Here is a 25,642-nt window from a genome sequence, read left to right on the forward strand (position 1 = left end):
TTTTTTTTTTTTTTTTTTTTTGAGACGGAGTCTCGCTCTGTCACCCAAGCTGGAGTGCACTGGCCAGATCTCAGCTCACTGCAAGCTCCGCCTCCCGGGTTCACGCCATTCTCCTGCCTCAGCCTCCCGAGTAGCTGGGACTACAGGCGCCCGCCACCTCGCCCGCCTAGTTTTTTGTATTTTTTAGTAGAGACGGGGTTTCACTGTGTTAGCCAGGATGGTCTCAATCTCCTCACCTTGTGATCCACCCGCCTCGGCCTCCCAAAGTGCTGGGATTACAGGCTTGAGCCACCGTGCCCGGCCGAGGACCCTGACTTAAGCCACCCTGTCTATGGTGCTTTGTCATGGCAGCCCTAGCAGACGAATACAGGGACCCAGGAGGAGAAAGCTAAAGTTTGAGTTTCCTAGTGCAAAACTCATCAGGAAACAAAACTCTACAGTTATCTTTTGATCTTTGGCAGAAAAATGTAATTTAATTAGGATGCATTTTTATGTAAAGTGGGGTGCCCTTGGCCACATGACTTGTTCTTTACGTGGGCAGATGGGACAGTCTTTCTACCCAGCATGATTAGAATTTCACTAGCTTATCTCTCAACAAATACACACACTGTTACTCCACTGGCTTCTGCCTTTCCCAGATATACCTGTTATAATATAATATAATTAAAATAATTATAATTCCCTCTGACCTTGAAATTACTAATTAGCATGATGGTCAGTCCTTTGGTAATTTTCTCCAGAAAACTTTTGTTAAAATGGGCCTGCATAAGATGTTGGGGGCAATGTACTAGTTATAAAAGGATGGGCTAATTTTTGGATAAGTTGACTATTCCTTGCCAGAATTAAGAAGTTGGAAAATGAGGTTTCTTGGGGGTGATTAGTCATGGTCCTGGGAAATTGGGACCTAGGCTGAGGACAGTAGGTATTCAGTGGCACTCAATTTATTTTTTTGTTCAACAAACACTTTGGAGTCTGACTTTGGCCGGGCCCTGTGTTAATTCCTGGGATACCTCTATGAACATGATACAAGCAGCTATTGCATTCAGAGTTTATGTTCTTATGGGAGATACAGATATTACAAAGTACAAGCCATAATTAGTTATTTAATTGTAATTGTGGCAAGTGCTACCTCTGGAAAGAGGCTAGAGCGAATGAAAAATAATTTTATTTAATTCATTATCTTGCTGAAGGTTGGCACCTTTTAGCCTGTGCTGTCCAATGCAGAAAGCACTAGCCATAGGTGTGCTATTTTAAGTAATACAAAATAATTACAATGGAATAAAATTAGATATTCCATTCCTCAGGGGCATTTGTCACATTTCAAGTGCTCAGTAGCCACATGTGGCTAGTGACTACCGTGATGGACAACAGAGATATAAAATGTTCCTGCATCGCTGAAAGTTTCACCAGAGAATGCTATCTGGGCTCTAGAGTGGTGCCAGAACAGTAAAGTCAAGAAAGAGAGCCCTTAACTTAATTCCTTAGAGAACAGAAGATATATGTATCTACCAAAATGGTCCACTTTTGGCTGCAGGCCGTAGTATAAATCTCATCGTAGTCTGGCCTTCAAAATGAAGAATGGGCTTGGTTTTCAACCAAGGACAGATTTCCTTTCCTCTTAGTCTTCTGAGTATTGGGGTTTTGCATTTTGTGAGTGCTCATTTTCGTATGTATGAGCAAGTTGTCCATAGGAACTAGGGGATTCTTATATTTTTTCCTTTTATTTAAAATATCTGACTACATAAAATAAACAACATGTAGTTTACAGATATGAGGAGTGTTGGAATCTGTTACTTTAAAATAGGATAGCAATGTTTGGGCTTTTCACAGCTGAAAGAATTAAACTTGGCTTCAGTACCACCAATCCCCATTTTTTTTCAAGTACAAGAGAAAAAAGAAGAAAAGAATATGTGGGTGGAGAATACAGAAATCAGCTGTGATGGTTTAATACCCTTGAAGCTGACATTAGTAGAAGACTTTATTAAAACATGCAACCTGAAGCTGAGGATTATAAAATGTAATATGTCGTGGTGGGGGATATGCTTTGGCTGCCACACCTAAAGGTCACTCTTGAAGGGAGCTGAGACAGCTGCCAGGATCCATCGATTGCTTTCTAGTACTAAAATATCCTCTGGCAGGTGTCAGCCTGGCTGTTTGAACAAAAAGATATGGGAAAAGTAAAGCGTAAGCAAGAATGGGCCATGGGATTCTCCTTGTAGACTCAGCAGAATGCTCCAGTGTTTGTTCTGAACAGACATGTGTAAATTTTTGCTTTAGCAACACAACAGACATATGCAGTATTCAAATATTATTCAACATATATTTTCTTTAGTGGAATATAGCTTCTCAAGTCTCTAGGATAACAAAGTTTTAAAATCCTGTCTAGGTGTATGTAATTCTTTAATTTGTTTCTAGTGGGGCTGCTCCCTTATGTAAAGTAGGATACTTTCCCTGCAACAGATTTCATTTTTCTTTGGTTAGTTTCCACTTACTCCCTCTGCTCCTACCATGGCCATCCCTCTGCAATTCTCCAAATATCCCGTGTGTGTTCTTGCGTCTATGTCTCTGCATACACCATTTCTCTTCTGTGCTTACCTCCCAACTCCTCTACAATCTAGAAGACTCAGCCTTGACATCTTTTTGAACAAGAATTGCATTTATGATGATAAATCTGTGCCTGTCCTGAGGTGATTTTGCTTAGTGTAATCTTTTCATTTTTTTTTGTCTTTAGGTTTTGCAGAAAATCAGGAAAGATGGAAAGAGTGAGAGGTGACATGATTTGCTGCCTGGGCTGTGGGGACCACCCAGGGGCTGTGTGGAGGGAACCACCCCTACTTTAGCGCTGAGCTCATAACCATGGGGATTCCAAATCTAGGTGCTCATATTCATTTTGCACCATTAGCAAGTTAAAAATGATAGAGCCAGGCCAAGCATGTTGGCTCATTCCTGTAATCTCAGCACTTTGAGAGGTTGAAGTGGGCAGATCCCTTGAGCTCAGGAGTTCGAGTCCAGCCTAGGCAACCTGGTGAGACCCCATCTCTACAAAAAAAACAAAAATTTGCTGGGCATGGTGGCATGTGTCTGTAGTCTCAGCTTTTTGGGAGGCTGAGGGGATGGTCACTTGAGCCTGGGAGGGTGAGGCTGCAGTGAGCCATGATTGCACCTCTGCCCTTCAGCCAGTGTGACAGAGTGAGACCCTGTCTCAAACAGCAACAACAACAACAACAACAAAAAGAGCCATTTCCTGAGCAGATTGCCAGGTGAGGGATGCTGGTTTTAGCTAGTATAGTGAATGAGTGTGTGTGTGTGTGTGTGGAGGGGGTGGGGTATTCTTAGTCCCTTTTACACTGACAGTTGAAAAACAGACCTTTGCCCTTCTCTCTCCCATGTTATTTCTGATGTTAGTAAGCAGTTTGCAGCACCGCAGGATGGGAGAGTTGCAAAGGGAGGTGTCTATGTTGAACCTTTTCAATGGCCCTTCCATCCACATACCCTCTTCACTGTGAATAATCTAAATGCATAATGATAACATTTTCCACGTGCTAAATCAAGCTAATGACCCCTACCAAGTAGAGGAAAGAAGTTGTCTTATAATACCAACAAATTATTTAAACCTGAGAGCTTTACATCATATTAGACTAAGTTGTGTATATTAAAATTTTCCAAAAGGATACAGATACTGTCTTATACATATGAGGTATGACTATTTGAACCTGTTTTTTCAATTATATGAAGTAAACTTCATTGGACATATTTTTATATTACCATTTTTTTTCTCCTTTCACCAAATTGTGAAAGCACATAGCTAGATATGCTTTCTCCCTTTGAAGAGGCATGGCAGTTTCGGGTTTTACTAAGAAAGATAGTTTCCATCTGAAACTGTGTGTACATAGTGTTTACTTCTAATTTAAATGCCTATTTACACAGGTTGGGGATACACCAATGTTTTTTGATGATGATGTAAGTTTTCAAAATCTATTTGAGGTCATTTTTATATGCTTAGAATGACTTAGGTGCAAGTCTACATGGAAGCAGAGGAATAAACCACATGGTTTTAGAAGCCATTTCTGATCACTGGAGCACAAGCTTTTTGTGGACAGCAGGCACTCCCTCCCTAAGTCCAAAGCAGGGGAGCCACCTGCTGGACTGTGTGAAAAATCTTCATTTTCTGGAGGTAGTCATCCCTGCTTTTTTAAAGTTTAGGTAGATTTACTTACATATTGAAATTTATGTACTTTGTATTTTGCTGAGTAAATTTCTCACTTCACACAAATAAAGGGGATCTAAAATAAGGAGAAAAAATTAAGATGCTATGAAACACAAATTTGAACACAATGATCAGTTCTAGAAGTAGAGGCTTTTAGTCATTCCGTTTCATATTTTGAATTTTTCCTTTTACTCGTAGGTCAGCCTAACTGCATTTATGTTGTAAACCAAAAATAAAATTCTAAGCCCCTTAACCGACTGAATGGACCTCTTCTCTGGGGACAAGGGGGTTCCAAAAAAATCCAAAAAGCTAGTTCAGACCATGATGGGAACCTGATGGTGTAACCACCCAATGGGTTCACCTTTCACGCTACCTAGAAAGAGCTGATTTATCAAGACAGGGGAATTGCAATAGAGAAAGAATAATTCGCACAGAGCCAGCTGTGCAGGAGTCTGGAGTTTTATTATTACTCCAATATGTCTCCCCAGGATCAGAGTTTTGAAAGACAATTTGTGGGAGGGGAGGGGCAGTGAGTCAGGGAGTGCTGACTGGCTGGGTCGGAGATGAAATCATGGAGAGTAAATCATGGGGCATTACTGTCTTCTTGCGCTTAGTCAGTTCCTGGGTGGGCATTGCAGGATCAGATGGGCCAGTTTCTTGATCTGGTGATGCCAGTTGATCCATCAAGTTCAAGGTCTGCAAAACATCTCAAGTACTGATTTAGGAGCAGTTTAGGGAGGGTCAGAATCTTGTAGCCTCCAGCTGCATGACTCCTAAACCATAATTTCTAATCTTGTAGCTAATGTTAGTAGTCAAGAAGGGGATTTATTTTGGGAAAGGGATGTTATTGTCCTTGTTTTAAACCATAAACTATAAACTAAGTTCTTCCCAAAGTTAGTTAAGTGTATGCCCAGGAATGAACAGCTTGGAGGTTAGAGGCAAGACAGAGTCATTTAGGTTGGATCTCTTTCACTGTCTCAGTCATAATTTTGCAAAGGCAGTTTCAATGGTAAAAGGGGATTGGACATGCTGCATTATACTCTCCTCCTTTGGGAATTCAGGCTGAACTGATCAGCCTTAAAATTAAAACAGAGATCTTAAGACAAAGTAGACTGTAGCAATAAGATACCAAATTCCAACCTGACTCCAGTATAGCATCACATGACAGATAGCAGGCCCTGAAAGAAATCAAGTATTTTACCCCAAAATATATTTCTTTGACATATTTTACAATGGCCCTGCAAAGCTGTCTCTTGTGGGGAAAATTTACGTTCTTTAGAGAAGCCCCTTCCCTTTCCAGGTCTTTTTCTGATCCTGAAGGGTTTAGCTGAGAGCCTGGTACCCTTTAAAGGTATGAATAGGAAGCATTTGCCATCTATTACCTCTAAGGATGGCCACCTATAAGACTTCATGTACATAATAAGACCGTTGGTCTTCAACACCCCTTATCTTTGCCCAGACCTTCCTTTCTATTGATTCCAGATTTTTAGATAATAACTTAATTCCAACCAATTACCAATCAGAAAATCTTTGAATCCACCTATGACCTGTAAGTCTCCGGCTTTGAGCTGTCCTGCCTTTCCCTACCAAACCAGTGGATGCCTTACATGTACTGATTGATGTCTTATGTCTCCCTAAAATGTAAAATATCAAGCTGTAACCCAACCTCCTTAGCCATATGTTCTCAGGACCTCCTGAGACTGTGTCATAGGTCATGGTCTTCACATTTGGCTCAGAATAACTCTCTTCAAATATTTTACAGAGTTTGACTGGCTTTTTTCATCAACAATATGTATATAAAAGGGCTTTGCTAAAGAACTTTCAACCCTCCTCCTGCTCATCTCCTTCCTCTTTCTTTCCCCTGGCCTACATAGTCAAACTTCTTATCAGGGTTGTTTATACTTGCTGAATCCACTTCCTTACCTCCCACTCACTTCTTAGCCAACTTTAATCTTTCTTCTTCCCCTGACACTCCATTAAATCATTCTCGCCAAGGTCACCAATAACCTCCTTGTCACAAAATCTCATGGACACTTTTTCAGTTTTTATCTTTTTTGACTAGTTGGGAACATTCTACATGGCTAATCACTCCCTATTTTTTTTTTGTTTTTGAGACAGGGTCTTCTCTGTCACCCAGACTGGAATGTGGTGGCATGATCATGGCTCACTGCAGCCTCGACCTCCTGGTCTCAAGCAATCCTCCTGCTTCAGTCTCCCAAGTGACTGGGACTACATGCACATGCCACCACACCCTGCTAATTTTATTTTTTGTAGAGATAGAATATTGTGATGTTTCCCAGGCTGACTCCCCACTTCTTGCAACACTGCTTCCCTTGATTTCTGGGACACCATCCCCTTCTCTCTTCTTCCTACATCTCTGGCTCTTTCTTCCCAGAATCCTTTGCAGATTCCCCTTCCTCCACTATTCTGTTAAATGCTGGTATTTCTTAGGGTTCTAGCTTAGACTATCTTCTCACTCCACCTTGTGTCCCTGGGGGACGCTGTTCATGCAAAGGGTTTTGATTATCTTCACCATGCTGTCAAATCTCAAGATAAAGAACATCTTTATCTCTTGATGTTCCCTGCTCATCCTCCCACAAAGTTTATACACCAAATTACCTCCCAGGCATTGTACCTGGGAGGTCACTCAGCCACAGCAATGTCGGCATTTCTCAAACTGTGCTTCTTTATCCATATGTCCTGCTTACCCTCAGTGACACCTCTGGAATTCCTACTTGGATGAATAAATGACAAGTCAGAGTTATCCAAGCCTAAATCCTGGGGGTTATCCTTGATCCTTTCCCTAACCCTCCACCTCTAATTGGTTAGCAAGCACTGTTGGGTCAGCCTCCTAAATACCTCCCTAGGAAACCTCCATTCCCATAGCTGTCACCTTAGATTATGTTCATTTATCACCTGAGTTAGTGAAAAGTCATTTCTCCTCTTTCCTTGTCCCACCCCATAGCCCAGCAGCTGGAGTGATCTTTTTGAATGTAAAGCTGGTCATGACCATTCTTCCTTCTTTAAGTCCTTCCACGGCTTCCCACAGCTCCTCTTAACTTCTCTTCTGAAGCTCTTTGTGGCCTGCCTTCTCAGCTCCCCTCCTTCCTCTCCAGCTTCATCTCTCATTGCCTTCCTCTTCCATGCACTACTCCAGCCACATGGAACTTTCTCCATTTCCTCAGTGGCACCAGGGATGCTTTCGTGCTGCGTGGTCACATGGACTGTCCCTTCTTCCTTGAAAGTGTGTAACCCTGCTTGTATCCCTGCTCCCTGGGAGCCCCCATCCTGTTGTTTTCACACTGCATGGGGCACTGTTACCTGTGCTTCAGGTGTTTGCTCAGGTACGGAGTCTTCAGGATGCCTTCACGGACACCTCCCCTTCTCCTGCCTCCTATCTTCAACAGAGTTAGGTATCCCTGCATGGATTCCCACAGAACCCTGCTATTCCACTGACATAGCACTTTAATTGCTTTTTTATCTTTCACTAGACAGTCTGTATTATTTTAAGCAATTAGGTGATGAATTTTAACATAGCAATTTTAACCTGATCCCTAGTTAATAAACAATAGACTTTTAGCATATGAGGTCAAATCAAAGAATGTCTCATCAAATCCCCATGTTTTGGAGAAAAGGAAACTGCTGCCCACAGGAGTTAGGGACATTTCCAAAGTCACAAAGTCAATTCATAACTTATTAATCATTCTTCCCACTGCAGACGTCAGCCATAACCCCAATTCTTTCTATCCTTTTGACTGATGCTGGTTTTCTTTACAAGAAGCTTGAAAGCCTTAGCCGGGACATGGTTTAAACTCTATTTTGCCTTGGTTTTCAAGCAATCAAATGGTGTGGTTAAAATTGTAGCAGGCCTGTCATTTCTCATTTAAAATAAAACAGGACTCATTCAGGCTTCCTGAAGTGAGACTGCATGTGACAATGCAGGGAACACATCTCCTAGGAAGAAGAGGAGCCACAGAATGGACAGCTCATGGAATCTCAGGCTAGAAGATCCTTCACATTTGAAGCAGGCTTTAGAGGACCGTGTTATCTTTTCCTTTTGCATTTCCCCTTTCCTTGCCTTCAGAGCAAGAATTGTAAATTTTCACTTTAGTGCTGTGTCCTTACAGGGGCTCAGCTTTGCTGCTCTCTTTCCTCTCTGGATTTTCTAGTGCTTCGTTCTGTTCACAACTAAGACTTAGAATTTTTCAGTTTCAGTCTCAGAAAGAGTTAATCCAATTGCTTTATCTAATTACTGTCATTACTGCCTGACATCAGGACATCTCATAGGTCACTGGTCAGCTACTGATAGGCTGCACTTGGCCCATGTGTGAATCCTTGGTCCAAACAGTTTTGGCTGGGGAGGTTGGTTCCAACATTGCAGAGCAGGGCCATTCCAACTCAGGGTCAGCCTGAGGCTATTTTCTTTAGCAGAGGTCTGTGGACATGGACAGCGTTGCATAAGGGCTGTCAAATAAACCTCTGGTTTCCCTACATGGTGATAATTTAAAGTTTCTTTAAAAATGTGTTTTTTTGGGGGGTCCACAATTCAAAGTTCTAAGAAATCTCAACTACTGACATATTAAGGAATTGAATATGAATGTCCTCTCCCACTAGATGCTGATAGTTTGATTTTCACAGTAAGATATTCTGAGAAGAAATCTGGATAGGAAGGATTAGGGAGGCCTTATCATGACACTCACAAAGTTGAATGGGTTTGGTGAATGTATGGTGAATTTTTTCCAGGCGTATATACTTATAAAGTTGATTTAAAAATAAGAATGTAAGAGTGATGGTATTTGACATTTAGAAGAAATGTTTTGACAAGTGTATGTGATGATTTAATGGTGCATATTCCATAAAGTCGACAGGAGTGAAGCTGTGGAAATGTTTGTCTTCTGAGTGAGTGGTATTTACTGCTGTGAATTTGCTGTTCCATTTGCCAATACACTCTTCCTCACTCAAGCTTTTACTCTAACTTCACGTAACTGAGTTGCTATTTTCAAAGGTGCTAGTAATGTGTGATTGCATTCTGGATTTTTTAAAAAAGTAATAAGATGTTTTGGGACAACTGGGCAAATTTAATATGTACTGTATATCAGATGAATGAATGTTACTGAATGAATGTTAATTTCTTTGGGGTTAATAAGAGTATTGTAGTTATGTTGAATGTCCTCATTTTCATGATCTGCACACTGAGGTATTTAGGGTGAGGTATACATTGTTAGACAGATGGGGATAGATAAGTTGATCAAGCCAACACGACACAATCTGAAAAACTGGGAAATATGGATGCTACTCGTTCAATTTTTGTGTAGGGTTGAAAAATCTTTGAATAATATAAAAAGTTAGAGGAAAAAGCATAACTAGTAGTCTGGTGGTGTAGATGGCCTGAGTCTGAGATCTGAAATTGGAGCCAGTCTCAGATTAGAGAAAACAGGTCTTGACTTTCCTTGCAGTAACATTAATCTGGTGTTTAAATGAATGTTTTGCTGAATCTGGGGCACCGAGAGTGAATATCTCATTAATGACCAAATCTACAAACCAGTCATTGTGGAGGAAGCCGAGTTGGCCACATCCTTGATTTAACTAAGAACTAGCATGTTTTATTTGATAGCTGCCTTAGCCTCATTCATTAAAACCTGACTCACTGGGTTGAGGGTGGAAGAAATTGCCCCTTTAGAAATATCTTGCTAATAACTGTTCGGCCACTTCAGCTAACACTGAACCTGGAACTCATGTCAGCATAGAAGGGTGTCTACAAGGCTACTGGATGGGCCAGCCATACGCATGCCATGATTCACTCTCAAAGAGGACAATTTCAGCCTCTTAAAAAGCATTATGATTTTGCAGAGAATAAAGAATAAATGTCCTTGGTAAAAGGACACGTCTAGACCAGATGTAATACAACTGTCATTGGGCTATAGGGAATGCCATGCACGTAGAAGGCAGGGTGAATTGTGCCCCCGGAGTTGTGTAACAAGGGACAGATGCCATGAAAAACCATTTACTTGCTAAAATCCAGCACTGTGGAGGTGATGAAGCAGTTGAAGCCGTTTTTGTGATCAGTTCACTCTATGGTGTACTGTTGTTATTGTGTCTGCACTATTGTTCTGGCATGTTTGCAGAATTACTTTTTGGACGGATCAAGTAACCAATAATTTGAGCAACAATTTAACAGTAACTTTTTAGAGTGAAACCTTACCAACCAAATACCAGAATGTATTTAAAAAATATTCTACTAATATTTGTAACTATCTTGATAGCCTTTTTTGTGGGGTTTGGGCCATCCTCTGTCTTTCAAGCTGTTATAAATGATCTTTTTTGAAATGGGAATAGCATAAATTGGTCAGGTAGAGAGTTCTATAGAAGCTCCTTCTGTATTCAGCTTATGACACTCATGGTGGTAGTATGAATTCAGACCTCAGGGTCATTTATTATCCATGGAAAGTTAATTTGAGATATTGGAACTTTTAAACAGTGTTTGTTTATTGTGCTAATGATGATCTATTACTAAATCTCATTTGAAATGCAATTAATTACCTTCATCGCCTTGCTAAAGATTGACATAATCTTCTGTCCTATCCTGTTAGTTCTGTTGACATAGAGGGAGATGGTCACAATGATGGGAAGGAAAGAGCAGAGAACAGGGGAATCAGCAAGCAGTGACTGCTATTATTTTATTGAATGGTTCTTTTATCAAAACGACTGCAAGAAAATTCTTAGAATGCCAGTATCATCACACAAACCTAAATTCATAAGGCTTCCTGCAGTTGAATCATATTTTTAAAGTTTAGCTTGGGGTTTTCTATTATTCAGCTCACTGGTGTTGAAGCAATTTTGTTGACATTTTCTGTAAGTGGATTAGGCTTGCAGTCATTTGCCCAAAGCAGACAGATGGCTTCTTAAACAGAGCACCCCCGTAGGAACCTATCTTATGGGATCTTCAGAAATAAAACAGGTCTGTCACAAAAGATAATGTTTGGCATTAATTTCTTTTGGTGACAAATGATTTCAGTTCATTTTTACTTTCTCCGCTGGCTTAAATGAAACAGCTGTTTTACATTTTTTGTTCCACTAGGAGCAACGCTCTGGTGTTTGACACTGAACAATGTTGTAGTCTCTAAATTATGAATAAGAAAATAAGCTTTTGAGAGGGGAGGATGATGCCTTTTGGATTTCCCCAAGGAAAGTTGCCACATTAATGCAATTGTCATTTATTGGACTAATGAGTAATGCAATCCTGGCTTTTATTCTGTCACATTTTATTCTCTCCCCTTTGTCAACTTGTCTTTTTGAGTTTCAAGGTGTTTTTGTTTCCTCACATTTTTACGATGCAAAGGACAGTGGACTTATCTACAACATTGTTATTTCTGTTTATATAATAGAATATTAATTGCTAACCATCATTAGAGTTTTCCACACATGGCAGGCATTGTTCTAAAGAATTTAGATGTATTCTCTCTCTTAATCTCACAAAATATCTATGAGGTGAGTACAATTATTATAGCCAGTTTATGGATGAGGAAACTGAGGCACCCAGTAATCTTGCCCAAGGTCAAAAAGCTAGTAAGTCTTGGAGCCAGGATTTGAGCCCAGGTACAGTAAGAGTGGAGCTCATGCTGTAAATTCACTTATAAGAATGGCGATATGGTTACGACTCAAAGTCTCTAGTCTAGATTGTTATTCTGTGAGAGAAATGAGGAATCCTTAGAATCAGATTTATTTTTTCATCACTCCTGGGGTTCCACTCCTCAGCTTGTGTGTTCTGCCATCTTGGGCAGCCAGCTTATGTGGAAGGCTTGTGGAGGCTCATGGGTGCTGCAAGGAGAAATCGGTACGGGGGCCCTGAGAATGGACTGATGAGGCCTCACATTAGTAGCATCTTTCAAAATGTTCAGCGGATGCCTGTCATGAGTACGATTCTTTAATAATGTTCTTTTTGGCTCTGATCCATCAGGGCTTATGATGATACCTTTGAAGTGAAAACCAGTCATTTTTTCCAGCACTTCTCCCACTCGTGATTCCTTTATCATTGCTTTTGTATTTCAGTTTTCTGAAAATCTGACTCAGATTAAAATTACTAAATGCCTCCAAACCCTGTACCCACACTGAAGACAAAAGCTAGAAATCAAAATATCAGCGCAAGGATAGTATTTATGTCTGGGACATTCGTGAAGTTCTATCAAGAAATTCTTTTGTAAACCAAAGGAGTCTTAAGCTAATTTTTCTTTTCTGCATTTCTAAGATCTATTTGATGACATGTGCACCATAACATGTAATGTACCTAAATTAAACAAAAAACACAAAAAAACAAATAAACAATATAGTGATTAAGAAAAACAACTCTTGGCCTGGGAAGCCGGCATTATTAGTTATTTGCTTCACACTTATTTCTTGTGTGAACCTGGGCAATTTTTTTTTTTTTTTTTTTTTTTTAGCTTTCTTGGGTTCATTTATTCACCTGTAAAGTTATAAAAGCAGTCCTTTGAATAGCTCAGAAATTTGAAATAGTTACTAAGAACTGTTATTTAACAGAACTCAATGATGCTGTCACTAAATGACACTTCATTGTTTTCCACTTTCAGTGTTTCTTTCAGTATAAATGTCAAGGAAACAAAATAAATCCTAAATAGAGAAAACTTAAGGAAAAATGGAATGTATTAGGCAATTTGGTGCTGTGCCATAAAGGCGGTAACCTTCCAGAACACTCTCCCATACCATGTATATCTGTATCTGTAAGACTGGAGGAGGATTCTTGCCTCTCCTCCAGGCAAGCATCAAAAAAATCCTTGTACTGTGTTTCACTGGTCATAAGATGCCAAGAAATAAATGAAGAAGCCTGCTCATCTTGCAAATCATAGCTCTCTTGTTACTTTCTGTGGGAAGGCTTGTCTAATCTCCTAGTCCTCACAGCAATACATTCTTTTCCCTCAAGTACTTAGCATAATTTAAGGTTAGATATAACTTTATTTTTGTGGTTATTTTATATATACCTGTATCCCACACTAAACTTGGGTTCTGTAGGGGCAGAGATGATGTCTGTGCTCACTTTTGTACTCCCCAGAGTCCAGCCTGGTGATTCTCAATGAATCACCAGTACTGTCCCCTAGGGTGTGTTCTGGAAAATTGTGGAGGTGATTGGGAGGATTCTCCTGCCATTTAGTGGAAACAGACAGGAATATTTGATGTCATGCTCTGGGCAGGACAGTACAACATAATGAAAAATTGCCCTGTGTCCTGCAAGATTTCCAATAATTCCTGCCTGAGTAAACCCTCTATATTAGTCCGTTGTCATACTGCTATAAAGAACTACCTGAGACTGGGTAATTTTTAAAGAAAAGAGGTTTTATTGACTCAGTCCTCCACGCTGTACAGGAGGCATGCCTGGGAAGGCCTCAGTGAACTTACAGTCATGGCATAAGGCAAAAGGAAAGCAAGCACACTTCACATGGTGGCAGGAAAGAGCAACAGCTAAGGGGAAGTGCTACACACTTTCAAACAACCAGATCTCCTGAGAACTCACTATCACAAGAACAACAAGGGGAAAATCTGCCCCCATGATCCATTCACCTCCCACCAAATCCCTTCCCAGAACACTAGGGTTTACAATTCAACATGAGATTTGGGTGGGGACACAGAACCAAACCATATCACCTGCTAAAATACAAATCAGAATACTTTAGTGTATGATATTAATTAATTATTATTATTTTTTACAAGAAGTTGTTTGAAGACCAGTACTTGTGTAAAAGGTAGTTATTGAGAGGTAAGTCTAAATGAAATAAAGACATTGTTTCCAAACTATTGAATAATTTACTCACCTTGGGTACTTTGTCCACTTGATCGTATAATTGCTACACAGTAATATTGGAACAAAGTGGGAAGAGATAACTTGATGCTTTATTTTTTATTATTGATAATCCATGGTAGGCATCCGCCTGGGTCCCACAAAGTATCAGCTGATATTTTCAGTCACAAGAAAAATGGCCTTTGAAGTACTTTTAAAGATTTGGCAGTTTTGCTGGGCATGGTGGCTCACCCCTGTAATCCCAGCACTTTGGGAGGACGAGGCGGGTGGATCACCTGAGGTCGGGAGTTTGAGACCAGCCTGACCAATATGGAGAAACTCCTTCTCTACTAAAAATACAAAATTAGCTGGGTGTGGTGGCCCATGCCTGTAATCCCAGCTACTCGGGAGGCTGAGGCAGGAGAATTGCTTGAACCTGGGAGGTGGAGGTTGCTGTGAGCCAAGATTGCACCACTGCACTCCAGCCTGGGCAACAACAGCAAAACTCAGTCTCAAAAAAAAAAAAAAAAAAAAAAACAGGTTCGGTAGTTTTGATGTGGTGTATGGACATTATTTACTTCCTCATTTATGGGATTATTAGCTTTTTCTTTCCACAGTGAAGGTTTGTGTTTATCTTGGCATGTTATGCCTACCTTAATTGAGGTTCTTTCTTTCCTACTTTTATTCTATGCAAATACATCTATTCTATTGCCATTATTTGTTTTCATACTAGTGTCTATCTGTACATTTGCATTATCATTTTTCTATAAATATGTATTTTTTGTGTGGAATGGCATCTGATCTTATTTCTCTTTCATATCTAATTGCATTCATATTAAGTAGAGGCATCTGCCTACTTCAGGTTTCTGGTGTGCCTGCCTGACCATTCACATATGGTAATACATGTTATTTTATTTTAAATGACCATTCCCTTTTTCTCCTTTATATTATAGCTAGGGTATCATATCTACTTTATTTTAATAAGAAATAAATAGTTTATATTATCTATGAGTTTAAGTTTAGGGTAATAAAGGAAACCTCACAAAATATTTGTTTCAAAGGGTTAGTTTTGATAGGTTGAGAACCACAGGCCAAAGTCTGGTATACAGTAAGTGTTTAACAAATATTTGCTGGATAAGTGAATGAAATGAAAAGTAAGGTGCAAGTCCTCATTAATAGCTAAGAGAGACCACCATTGTTCCCAAAGTACAAGGAAGAGATGGGTGTATTTCAGTTCACATATACATAGCTTTGAACAAGGTATAACAGGGACAATAAATGGGAATTTGAAACATTAAATTTCGTACTTTTTTTTTTTTTTTTTCCCCGAGATGGAGTCATGTTCTGTCACCCAGGCTGGAGGGCAGTGGCGTGATCTTGGCTCAATGCAACCTCCGCCTCCCGGGTTCAAGCAATTCTCCTGCCTCAGCCTCCTGAGTAGCTGGGATTACAGGTGCCCGCCAACACACCCAGCTAATTTTTGTACTTTTAATAGAGATGGAATCTCAATGCAGTGCGTTTTATTGAGTGATACAGATGTCTTCCACCAGTAACAGGACCTATTGTCAGCATTGTTGCCCCTGGATTATTAATAGTTTTTAAATTATATCATTATTAGTAGTGTTTAAATAATGTTGAAAGACTTCACTTATATGTAGAATTCTATATATACAAGGACATAAAAATGGCCTCCTTATATTAAAACTATTTTTAGAAACATGGCTAATACAAAGGTTTTCTGCTTAAAATGCAGTCATTACTATTTTGAAGTAACTGGGGTCCTTCATTTCTTCAACATTCAAGTTAGTCTACATTTCTTGATAAATAAAGCTATTGTAACAAAGAAAGCTTATAAGAAAGCTATTGTAACAATGCAGGTGTTATTTGAGAAAGAAATGTGGGAAAAGAAGATCTTTCAAATTTAACTTTCAAATTTAATTTTCATTATGTTGAATTTTAACAGGGTATGATTTCAAAAATCATATGGCTTATTAAACATGTCATCTGCTACATTTTACAATTTTCTGTGGACTCTTTGGCATTAAATTATTCTTAACTTTTCATTAAAGTGTCTTCTATACTTTATAAATTATTTTTTCTTGAGAATTAGATTATCAGGAACTAAAAAGATGTATTTATATTCGGTTTCCATAGTTTTCAGAGGTATTCAGATTAATCAGAGTTCATGACCAATCCTAAAATACATCTTTTACATAACTAATTAAAAAATGAACTTTATATACAGTTACAAAATCCAATGTCTCAGGTGAGCATGTCCAGTGTAATTCTCTTCACATTCCTATACAGATTATTTTTATTGCATTATATAATAAAGATTTGAAAAGCAGAGTTTCATTTGTTTTGGGTTTAGAGTTTCAGAAGAATAACAGATAAAGCTTCATTCAGCCAAGACTGTTAAAACAGAACTACTCTACGACTATCCCTCCATATTTCTTGAGTATTCATGGAGTAAAAATTTAACTTTTTAAATAGCAAGTAGAATGCAGTTGAAATATTTGGTTGCTGAGGTGTTGCAAGACAATAAATCTGAACATTGATGACTTAGTGCAATGGACCCTTCTATTTTTGTGCAAAATTAAGATATTTTATATGCAATTTCCTAATAGCTACACCTTTGTGCCTTTTAACTCTTGTTAACATCTTGTATATATTTCCTACACAGATAGGCTTTCATTCTAAAGAGCAAGAATTCCAGGCCATCTTCAATAATTTTACCCAGTATTCCAAACAGTGTAACATACCAAGAGTGTAACATCAAAAAAAAAAAAAAAAGTCTGACATGACATCAAAATATTTTTGATCTGTTGTTTTAATTTCTCAAATGGAGGACATTGTAGCAGTTGTTTTTACCTCTTCAGAGCAAAGGATTAAACTTCTTAAATGATAGAGTCCCAAAGGATGGTTTTTGAGTTAGTAAGATGGCAGTTGTGCATAGCCCTCCACAGTATGGTCCACCAGTGTGGTCCACCAGTGGACCAAATAAAGAACTACTCATCCTACTATGATATTCGTGACTGGTTTCTACTGCAGCACTGTCCAAGGGTGGTTCCACTGTGGGTATGGATTCTCCCATGGATAAAAGAATATCAGAAAACTCAGTCTGCTGATGAGTGTGGGCTCAGAAACACCCACACGAGTTGACCTGTGGACAGGGCTGCATTTGTTTATGTGTGTAGTTTTGTATATGTGAGGGTTTTACTATTCCCCGAGTCCCAATTAGCTGCTTTAAATATTTGTGTTGTGCTCTGAAACAACCCACTCATTTCCTTTACACGTAATGAGAACACTAGTTATGATGTTCTCCTACTCTTTTGTGTACTAATATCACAAGGGACAGTGCGGTTCATGGGAAAAATGGGTGTGAAGGAGCCACGGATGTCTTTTGTGAATAATTCTGCCAGATTTGTAGCCAAAACCATTTTCAGTGGTGGTGGGGGGAGGACTGCATTTCTTGGTAAAAATGGAAGTCACAGAAATCCTAAACATCTTTTGATGGGTTATAAGATATATAACTAAAAGATAATTTACATGTAGAATTCTACCCTATTTTATGGTTAGGATATAATGAGATGTGTGCGAATTGGTTTATGTTTAGTATACTAAATGTTCAGTAAATGTTAGCTGCTCTTTAGTGTTGTGACAATATTTCTTGTCAGTAGTAAATTTAGTAGTAGTAATCAAAATTGTGGAGATATATCACCACAGCAGTGCACGGCAGACCAATTTGCAATCTAAATTGCATCAGTTATTTCCTGATTTCTAGATAATGTATTTTAATTATAAGTTAATGCAGCTGGAAAGATTTAATAAGGAATGCTTAGTGTTTGTTTTTTAAATATTCACTAATCATCACTCATTTTAAATTCAGAATTTCTATAATAATCTCTGTGGCTTTGCATGAGTCCATGTCACTTTCTAAATGTGTCGGACCTGCCAGTGGAGCCTTACATTCAGAAGCCAAATCACTGTGGAGGCTAAATGGTGGACATTGCTCTTGGGACTTCTGTTAGTCTTGTTGTCCCATCAGCATCAGTCTACCTGAGCTGCTCTCTATTACCCTTACTTTCTTTTGAGTTAAAGCATCCTTCTCATTTTTTTTTTTCCTGAAGGATCCACAGTACCAGAGGATACTTCAAATCCTCATGAGATTGCTAGTATAGAAATGCCGGCAGCAGCTTGACATTTTTTTTTTCAAGTTGAGTGTTCAGTGATCAACTCATACATTAATTCTGCATTTCATGTCATAACAACCCTAAACTTATTTTAGTATACAATAAGTGTTTCCATTTCTATATCACCAAAGAAAATGAATTCTCCCGGGGTTCCTCTTCTTCCCCTAAGACCTCTGTTTAGGGAGAATAAGGTTAAAACACTTTCTTAAGAATGACTTCTTAGATTACTTTTAAAATATATACTACAGACAAATACCTTTACATGGCTTGGCTGACCTGAATACCGTGGGGGGTGTCGGGGGATGGTTTGGGGATGAAACTGGATCAACCTCGGATCACCAGGGATTAGATTCTCATAAGGAACACACAACCTAGATCCCTTGCAGGTGCGGTTCACAGTAGGGTTCACACTCCTATGAGAATCTAATGTCTCCGCTGATGTGACAGGAGGTGGAGCTCAGGCAGTAATGCTCACTCACCCAGCGCTCACCTCCTGCTGTGCAGCCTGGTTCCTCACAGGTCACAGGGACTGGTATCAGCCCATTGCCCCAGAGCTGGGGGTACCTGCTGTACCTAATACATTTTGGAGGAAATGATATACAGGACAAAGATGTTTAGAGGGAGATCTGGTATAAGCTGGCTGGTTAAGAGAAGTTTGGGGGTGTTTGTGATAGAGTAGAGAGAAGGAGATTGCGAGATGATTAGGGAAAGTTGCTGCATATAAAATGGGAAAAAAGTCAGCATGCCAAAGGAAAATGCCAGGGTGGTGGTTGTTAACAATCAAATTCGCCCTCTCTACGAGAGAGACACATTTTCACCAGAATGTGTCTTTTCTGGTTCTGGTGCCTTGATTAGGAAGACCCAAAGAAGAGATGCAGGTTGTGATTCCTTGAACCACAGAACAGAAAGATGACTGCTATTTCTCCTTCACAAAAAAAGACAAAACAAAAGTTTATATCAATGTTTCAATGTACACTCTTCACAACACAGCCTTTCATTTTTGCTTCTTTTATTAGTTAATAGTTTAACGACTTTTTTCTGCCTGTATGGTACAGCCAGTATGTGTTGTCTGCAGGGTTATCAGGAGATGATGTAGTTGTGTTAGTTATGCACTGGTACAAACTGTTTTCTCCCATTGGCCATTGTTTTCTACAGAGACTGACTTCTATTTACCAGAAATGGCACAGTCTGGCATTTGGATGCCACCTCATAGAACCAATGAGATGACATTCTGGATTATTAAAATATGTTTCATGCAATGTTGTGGGAAAAGGGGATGTGAGAACTTTATGCATTAGTAGGATAAAATGATGTTTTTGCATGTTTCACTGTTCTCTTGCAATTAGGAAAGTTGCCAGTTTTTCTACTGCTATGCTTTCAAAGTGCTTGATGAAACTTTCAAAACTAAATGAAAAGGAAACACTTAAAAGTAATACTCTGAAAATGAAGGAGGATATAATCTCATTACTAATAGATTATTTTTAAAGGAATCTTTCCATTTGTAAAAATAGTAGTACATATACATTATACATATCTGTGTAAAACAGACTCCAGTGGATGCATTTTAAATATTAGTCAAATTCTTAATAAAATATAGATAGTACCAAGATACTTATTATATATAGTAGCAGATAATGTTAACCACTTTTCAAATCACATTATAGCATTGTGATTCCTATACTTATGATCATTTAAATCATAAAGAGCTCTTCAACATATTGTCTTTAATCTTAGAACTGTGAGGAAGGCGGAAGGATATTTTCATCATTTTTGCAGAAGAGAAAATGGCCCAGATAAAAATTGGTGGAAGATGCTCTGACCCTCGTCCCTGCCAGTGTGTTCTTGCTCTGCCCTGTCTTCTGATTCCGGATGCTATCTCTAAGTTGTGTCAGGCTGTGTCACATGGGCAATACTTATCTTTTATCTGCATTGCTTCCATCGGTAACAATGAATAGGAGTCTTTAGGGTGCGTTGCAGAGAGTGCCTGCTTTGCTGTTAGAAGATGCCTATCAGGTAGAGGTTAAAACCACAGACCCTGGAGCTAGCTCCTGTACTTTAAGCTCCAGCACTACCACTTAGCAACTGTATGACTTTGGGAAGGGTGATTGTGCTCTGGGCCTCAGTTTTTTAAATCAGTAAATTGAGAATAATGGAAGTACCTATCTCATAGGGATGTTGTAATGAATGATTGAATGCACATATATAAAGCACAAAGAGTGACCACACTGAGCAATTGCTTCATATGTTGGTCTGTTATTATTATTGCTGAAGAGTTGCGCTTTTCAAAGTGGATGTGACTTCACTTATTTTTCTTTAACTTTATGTTCTGGGATACATGTGCAGAATGTGCAGGTTTGTTGAGCAGACTCATTCATGATGTCTAACCTGTTAAGAACAGACTTCTCAAAGTCTGCTGGTGTAGTGAATGTTTTTTCTTTAGAAAATATATCTCTCACTGACAGAGTCTTTAGGCTCTAATCTCTAGTCTTTAGTCTCAGACTAGATTGTGAACATGGTGTGGGGAATAGAGCACTGATCCAGGAGGTCAAAGGCTGTGACCTTGGGCCAGTCAATTAACTTTATGAGGCTCAGCTTCATTTCTCCTCATGAGAAGGCAGAACTATCCACCTCCAACTCTTCTTTCAAAATCCCATACCATAATTGATGTACTTGAGAAGAAGTCTGCTTTAACACAAACATCAGGCAAAGCTCAACTGTTTAATCATCCCATATAATTAAAAGCTGCTATTAGAAGGATTTAGCTTTTTTTTTTTTTTTTTTTTTTTTACAAAGGATAGAATTGGCAAGTGCACGTTTAGGTTTTGAGAAATAAAATATTCCAAGCTTTTGTAAAATACAAGTTTCTTCATACATCCTAAGGAAAAAACATTTATCAAATTAAAAATATGGAATGGCCTTTCATAAAATAGGTGAATTATCCTTTCTCTGACCCTCTGCTTTGTAGAATAACGCTCCAGCAATCATCATAACCCCACATCCTCCCATATTGTCCTTTACTTTCAAGGTCACACTTTCAGGCACTGCCGTGAGAATGGAGAGGAGAGGGAAGAAGCCACTTCCTCCTCTGTCTATGCACCGTAGACACCTGTCCCCACTCCCCCACACTCAGTCCTTCAGCCATTGGGCCAGTACCAGCATATGCACTTTACCATTGTAACAATGAAGTAAAATAAGAAATAAAAATAGCAGGAAAAGAGCTCTGTTGGGCACTGATGTAAATGACAGCTAATGTGTTCCTGCAATCTTCATTTCCTTTCTGTTTTGATTAACATGTTGAGCTTCTGGAGACTCTTCTTCTCCATCTGCCAGGTGGGAACATCGTCTTCAGGATGACGGGAAAGGCAGAAGTAATGTGGGTAACTAATAATTTAACAACAGGCAGATTGCAAGGATGACCCAGTATATTAAAAACCAGCTCACCAAGCATAAGGGTATGTGACTTTACAGAAGACACTTTGCTTTGTAAGCTCTTGTACACAGAGGGGGAGATTTTATTTTCACTTGTTTAAGGAAGAGCTTCTTTCCTTGTTTTCTCCCAAGACTAGGAATGCTGGATCTGGGTGGCGTAGGTATTGCAGCAGTGTGCAGAGTCTCACACCATATGGTGGTGGAAGAGTTGATGTCCTCAGCACATAAAGAGGAGGGTTCCTCACAACAAGAATCTCAACAGACTGCCAGCAACCGCATAGCCAGTTGGTCAGGCTCAGGTTGAGGTACTTGGTTTAACAAGCAAAGTCACTTAGTAATGTTAGAAAAGAACCTTGCGTTAAACCCTGGAAAAGTGAGCCTACAGGTCTGGGTCTGTTTCCTTATTCAGCAATGGGCAGTAAGGACACAGAGTGATGTCACTCAGCACATTCCTGGCCCATAACTGTCTTCTTTCATGCCTATTTTTTTCTGTTTGTAGGGCCAAGGAGATCTGTTGAAGAATGCCAAGAATGAAGCTTTAGAAAACATGAAGCAGATCCAGCTGGCATGCTTGTCCTGTGGACTGAGTAAAGCCCCCAGCAGCAGTGCTGAGGCCAAGAGCAAGCGCAGCCTGGAAGCCATAGAGGAGAAGGAAAGCAGTGAGGAGAATGGGAAGCTGTGACTGGGCATTATTGACACGTTCACCCATCTTATCAAGGACTCTGGTTTCTCATTCTTGTTTTCTTTCTTTAAATGTTTTAGAAGTTCACAAAATGATGTCCTCTATGGGGTATTGGATATAGATATTTTCACAATGTCAGTAGTTTAGTGTAGTTAATTTATCTAAATTAAAGCCTTTAGTATCAGTATTTTAAATTCTGAGACAAGTGTCAACACCCCTGTGTGGATGCCTGTGGAAGAGGGTGTGTGTGTGTGTGTGTGTGTGTGTGTGTGTATGTGTGGCAAAGAGAGAGAGAGAGAAATTCTGTTACAATGTATTCCGTGTTGCATTATTCATTTAGTGAATTATTCCTTGATCATTTTGGGACAATTGTGTTCATCTGAAATTCTGAAGAGCACTTACTGTAACCTGTCGCTGTGTTTAATTTTACTTCTCTGCCTTTGACATTTAATTTAGTGATCATAGCATAGCTTATTATTGAAGGAAGCCAAATTTATCAAAGCATAGATGTTTTGGTAGATTAAATATAGATTAGAAAAATTCCTAAGAATCAGGTAGAAATAAAAGTATGTGAAAGATTAAACAGATGATCAGAATTTCTGGAAAGATTAGCAAAGTCATTTCTTCAATTAGAAAACTTTAAAAAATATTTATTAAATAAAATCAAATTTTAGGAAGTTTTCTGTAGTCATTTACTAAGCATATGATTTCACTAGAAAAGCTGATCATAAGTGAATTTATACCTACCTGTGTGGTACTCTGAAACACACTGAAAGCTCTGTTGCAATTAGGATTTTGATGTGACAATAATATTGTTGTATAATTTCAAGATTTGTAGGAAGGTCTCATTCTTCCAAACGGAGAGTCTAGCACTCATTTTCTGTAACAGATATGGCAGCTTAGAGGTCTTGGCTTTATTTGGTTGTAATTTAGGGTACTAAATTTAAATTTAAAGATATTGTTCAAAGAATATCATGTCATCACATTGAGCTGATATAAATTCTGTGGGTCAGATAATATCTTTGTGATAATTGAAGAACTAACCATTTACCAAACATCTATGATATAACCCTAACGCACACAGAAAAGCATATGTGCAAAAAGAAATGACAAATTAGGGTACATTTATAATTGCATCTAGATAATTTTTACCCTAATGTCTTCATAAAGTACTTGAGTATAATGTTTGTTACCTCCAACAGAACTAGATGTTCTATGGTTATGAAAGAATATATTTATTTAAAACATTGCTTTTATTTTGAAAAGCTTCTTAATTAATTTGATTAACAAATATGCTAATTTGGGGAAACCTAGAGAAGATAATTGTCGAAATTTTGCAAATATAAACATCTCCTATAGCTTCTGTGTTATTTCTGACTTCTTAACACTATTACGTTCATGTTGCACATTACTGAAAGAGTAAAGATATGATAAAAACACTTATTGTTTTCTTTTATTGCAAATTGAAAAAGCAAAGCTAATGAAAATGGGTTACTACATCAAAAATATCTTAAAGAATTTGCTATTTCCATGGACCAGATATGATGAAATTATTCCCTGGGTTTAAAACTGGGCACTCGAGGAGGAGGTACCTGAAGTCATTTGAAGGCAAGTTTCCAATGATACTACAATGACCTGAAAAAATTTCTTTACTCTCTATTATATTTAACTTGCTGGTAGGAGGAATAGTGGAATGCAGTTGTTAAGCCCTTTGCAGTGAAAAAGAGGTTCTAAAGACAGAAACAAAACCCACCTTACATCAGCTGATTGGTTGATTTTACTAGTGTACCTCTTCATCTACTTGAATTCCATTTGGTAAATCCATGTCTTTACTGGATATACAGTTAGGCGGGAAGAGAAGATAAAGGATGGCAAATGCTCAAATGATATTTATACATTTATTTACTCCAGAGTCAAATCCAATCCTTGGAAGTAGCTTCCCTAGTTTATTTTATTTGTCCTAGAGCTCTACTCACACTTAGGACCTACCCAACACTTCTCGAAAACATAACATGGATTCTGCCTCATCTGATGCTACTGCTGGTAGTGGGTCATCAGCCATACTCTGCTTCATTCCACTGGGTGTCCTTGCTAGATGAGGAGTGAGATGTGGAGCAAGGAGGAGCTTTGGATTCTGGGAGTGGAGCAGTGGCAAGGGAAAAGTCTCCTAGCCTCCTGTGATGTTGCTGTCTCCAGATAGAATAGCAAAAACAAACAATGCTTTTGTGTGTGTATTATGCCTCCATGACATTGTTACATTCTATGAGGAGCGTCTGCCTCCTTTCTAGACTTGAACTGTGGTAGAAAAAGCCCCCTTCTCTCTTCTATCTACTTAGATTTGGTGATGCTAGGAACGTAGTGTTTTAGGTATTAATTCTATTTTTATTTATTCATTTTTACATCACCAATGGGATCTGAGGTGGTGATGACAGGTATTATCACTGCATTTTACAGGTGAGAAAGCCCAAGTCCACTGAGGTATAAATGGAATAACTGATTTTGAACTTGGGTCTGTCTGATTTCATGTGCGAGATTATATACTTACTGATTTTGATTTTAAATTTATTCTCAACATTTTAAACCAGACTATTAACTCTTACCTTTATAACTACAGATACAAAGAGCTGTATCATTTATTTTCTGAATATAAAATATCAATGGTCAATATAAAAATACAAAAATAGAGAACTATATACAACAGAAAAGCAAAATTACCCACTATTAACATTTTGATTTATATCCGTTTAGACACTGTTTAGAGTTTATACATACATGTAAATATGCTTTTATTTTAACAAAATTGAGATATTATATAAACTGTTTGTAGCAGGGTGTTTAAAATTTTAACAATATGTTATGGATATCTTCCTATGTCAATAAATGTGTATTTACATTAGAGTTCCAAGCCTTTGAACTGAATCTAGTCCAAAAACGATGTGTTTTATTTGGTCATTGAACATTTTTTAAAAAAATGTTTAAGCAATAGACAGCTTTTGAAATTCAGAAAATGTTACGTACAATTCAATGTCCTGCATGTTTTAAAATACTGGATAATCTAACAACAGAGGACACTTCCCACTCCCCACCTCACAACCACCACACATATACTTTCTTGCTTGGCATCAATTAATTGAAACTGCCCTCTCCAAAAGGGGCATATGCTGTCCAATTTTCTAAAGAGTCTTTTCATTCATTTATGTTACATCTGGACCCTGTGGACATAATAGGTGGTGAAACTTGATGAAAATTATCATTTATTGAGAGGCAAAATGAGAGAATTACTTGAGGCCAGGAATTGAGACTAGCTTGGGAAACAAAGTAAGACTTTGTCTTTAAAAACTAAA

General features: G+C 38.6%; 1 protein-coding gene across 1 annotated transcript in view; it reads left to right on the plus strand.

Annotated features, from left to right (window-relative positions):
- Window positions 1-25,213, plus strand: part of LOC111546743 (inactive phospholipase C-like protein 1) — a 48,031-nt gene extending 22,818 nt beyond the window's left edge. The window contains exon 3 of the mRNA XM_026454468.1: window positions 22,116-25,213. Coding sequence (XP_026310253.1) covers window positions 22,116-22,298 — 183 coding nt within the window. The 3' untranslated portion in view covers window positions 22,299-25,213. The remainder of the gene's footprint in view (window positions 1-22,115) is intronic.
- Window positions 25,214-25,642: the final 429 nt, after the last annotated feature.

This window comes from Piliocolobus tephrosceles, chromosome 11 (genome assembly GCF_002776525.5).
Source record: "Piliocolobus tephrosceles isolate RC106 chromosome 11, ASM277652v3, whole genome shotgun sequence".
In the NCBI taxonomy this organism is placed as follows: domain Eukaryota; kingdom Metazoa; phylum Chordata; class Mammalia; order Primates; family Cercopithecidae; genus Piliocolobus; species Piliocolobus tephrosceles.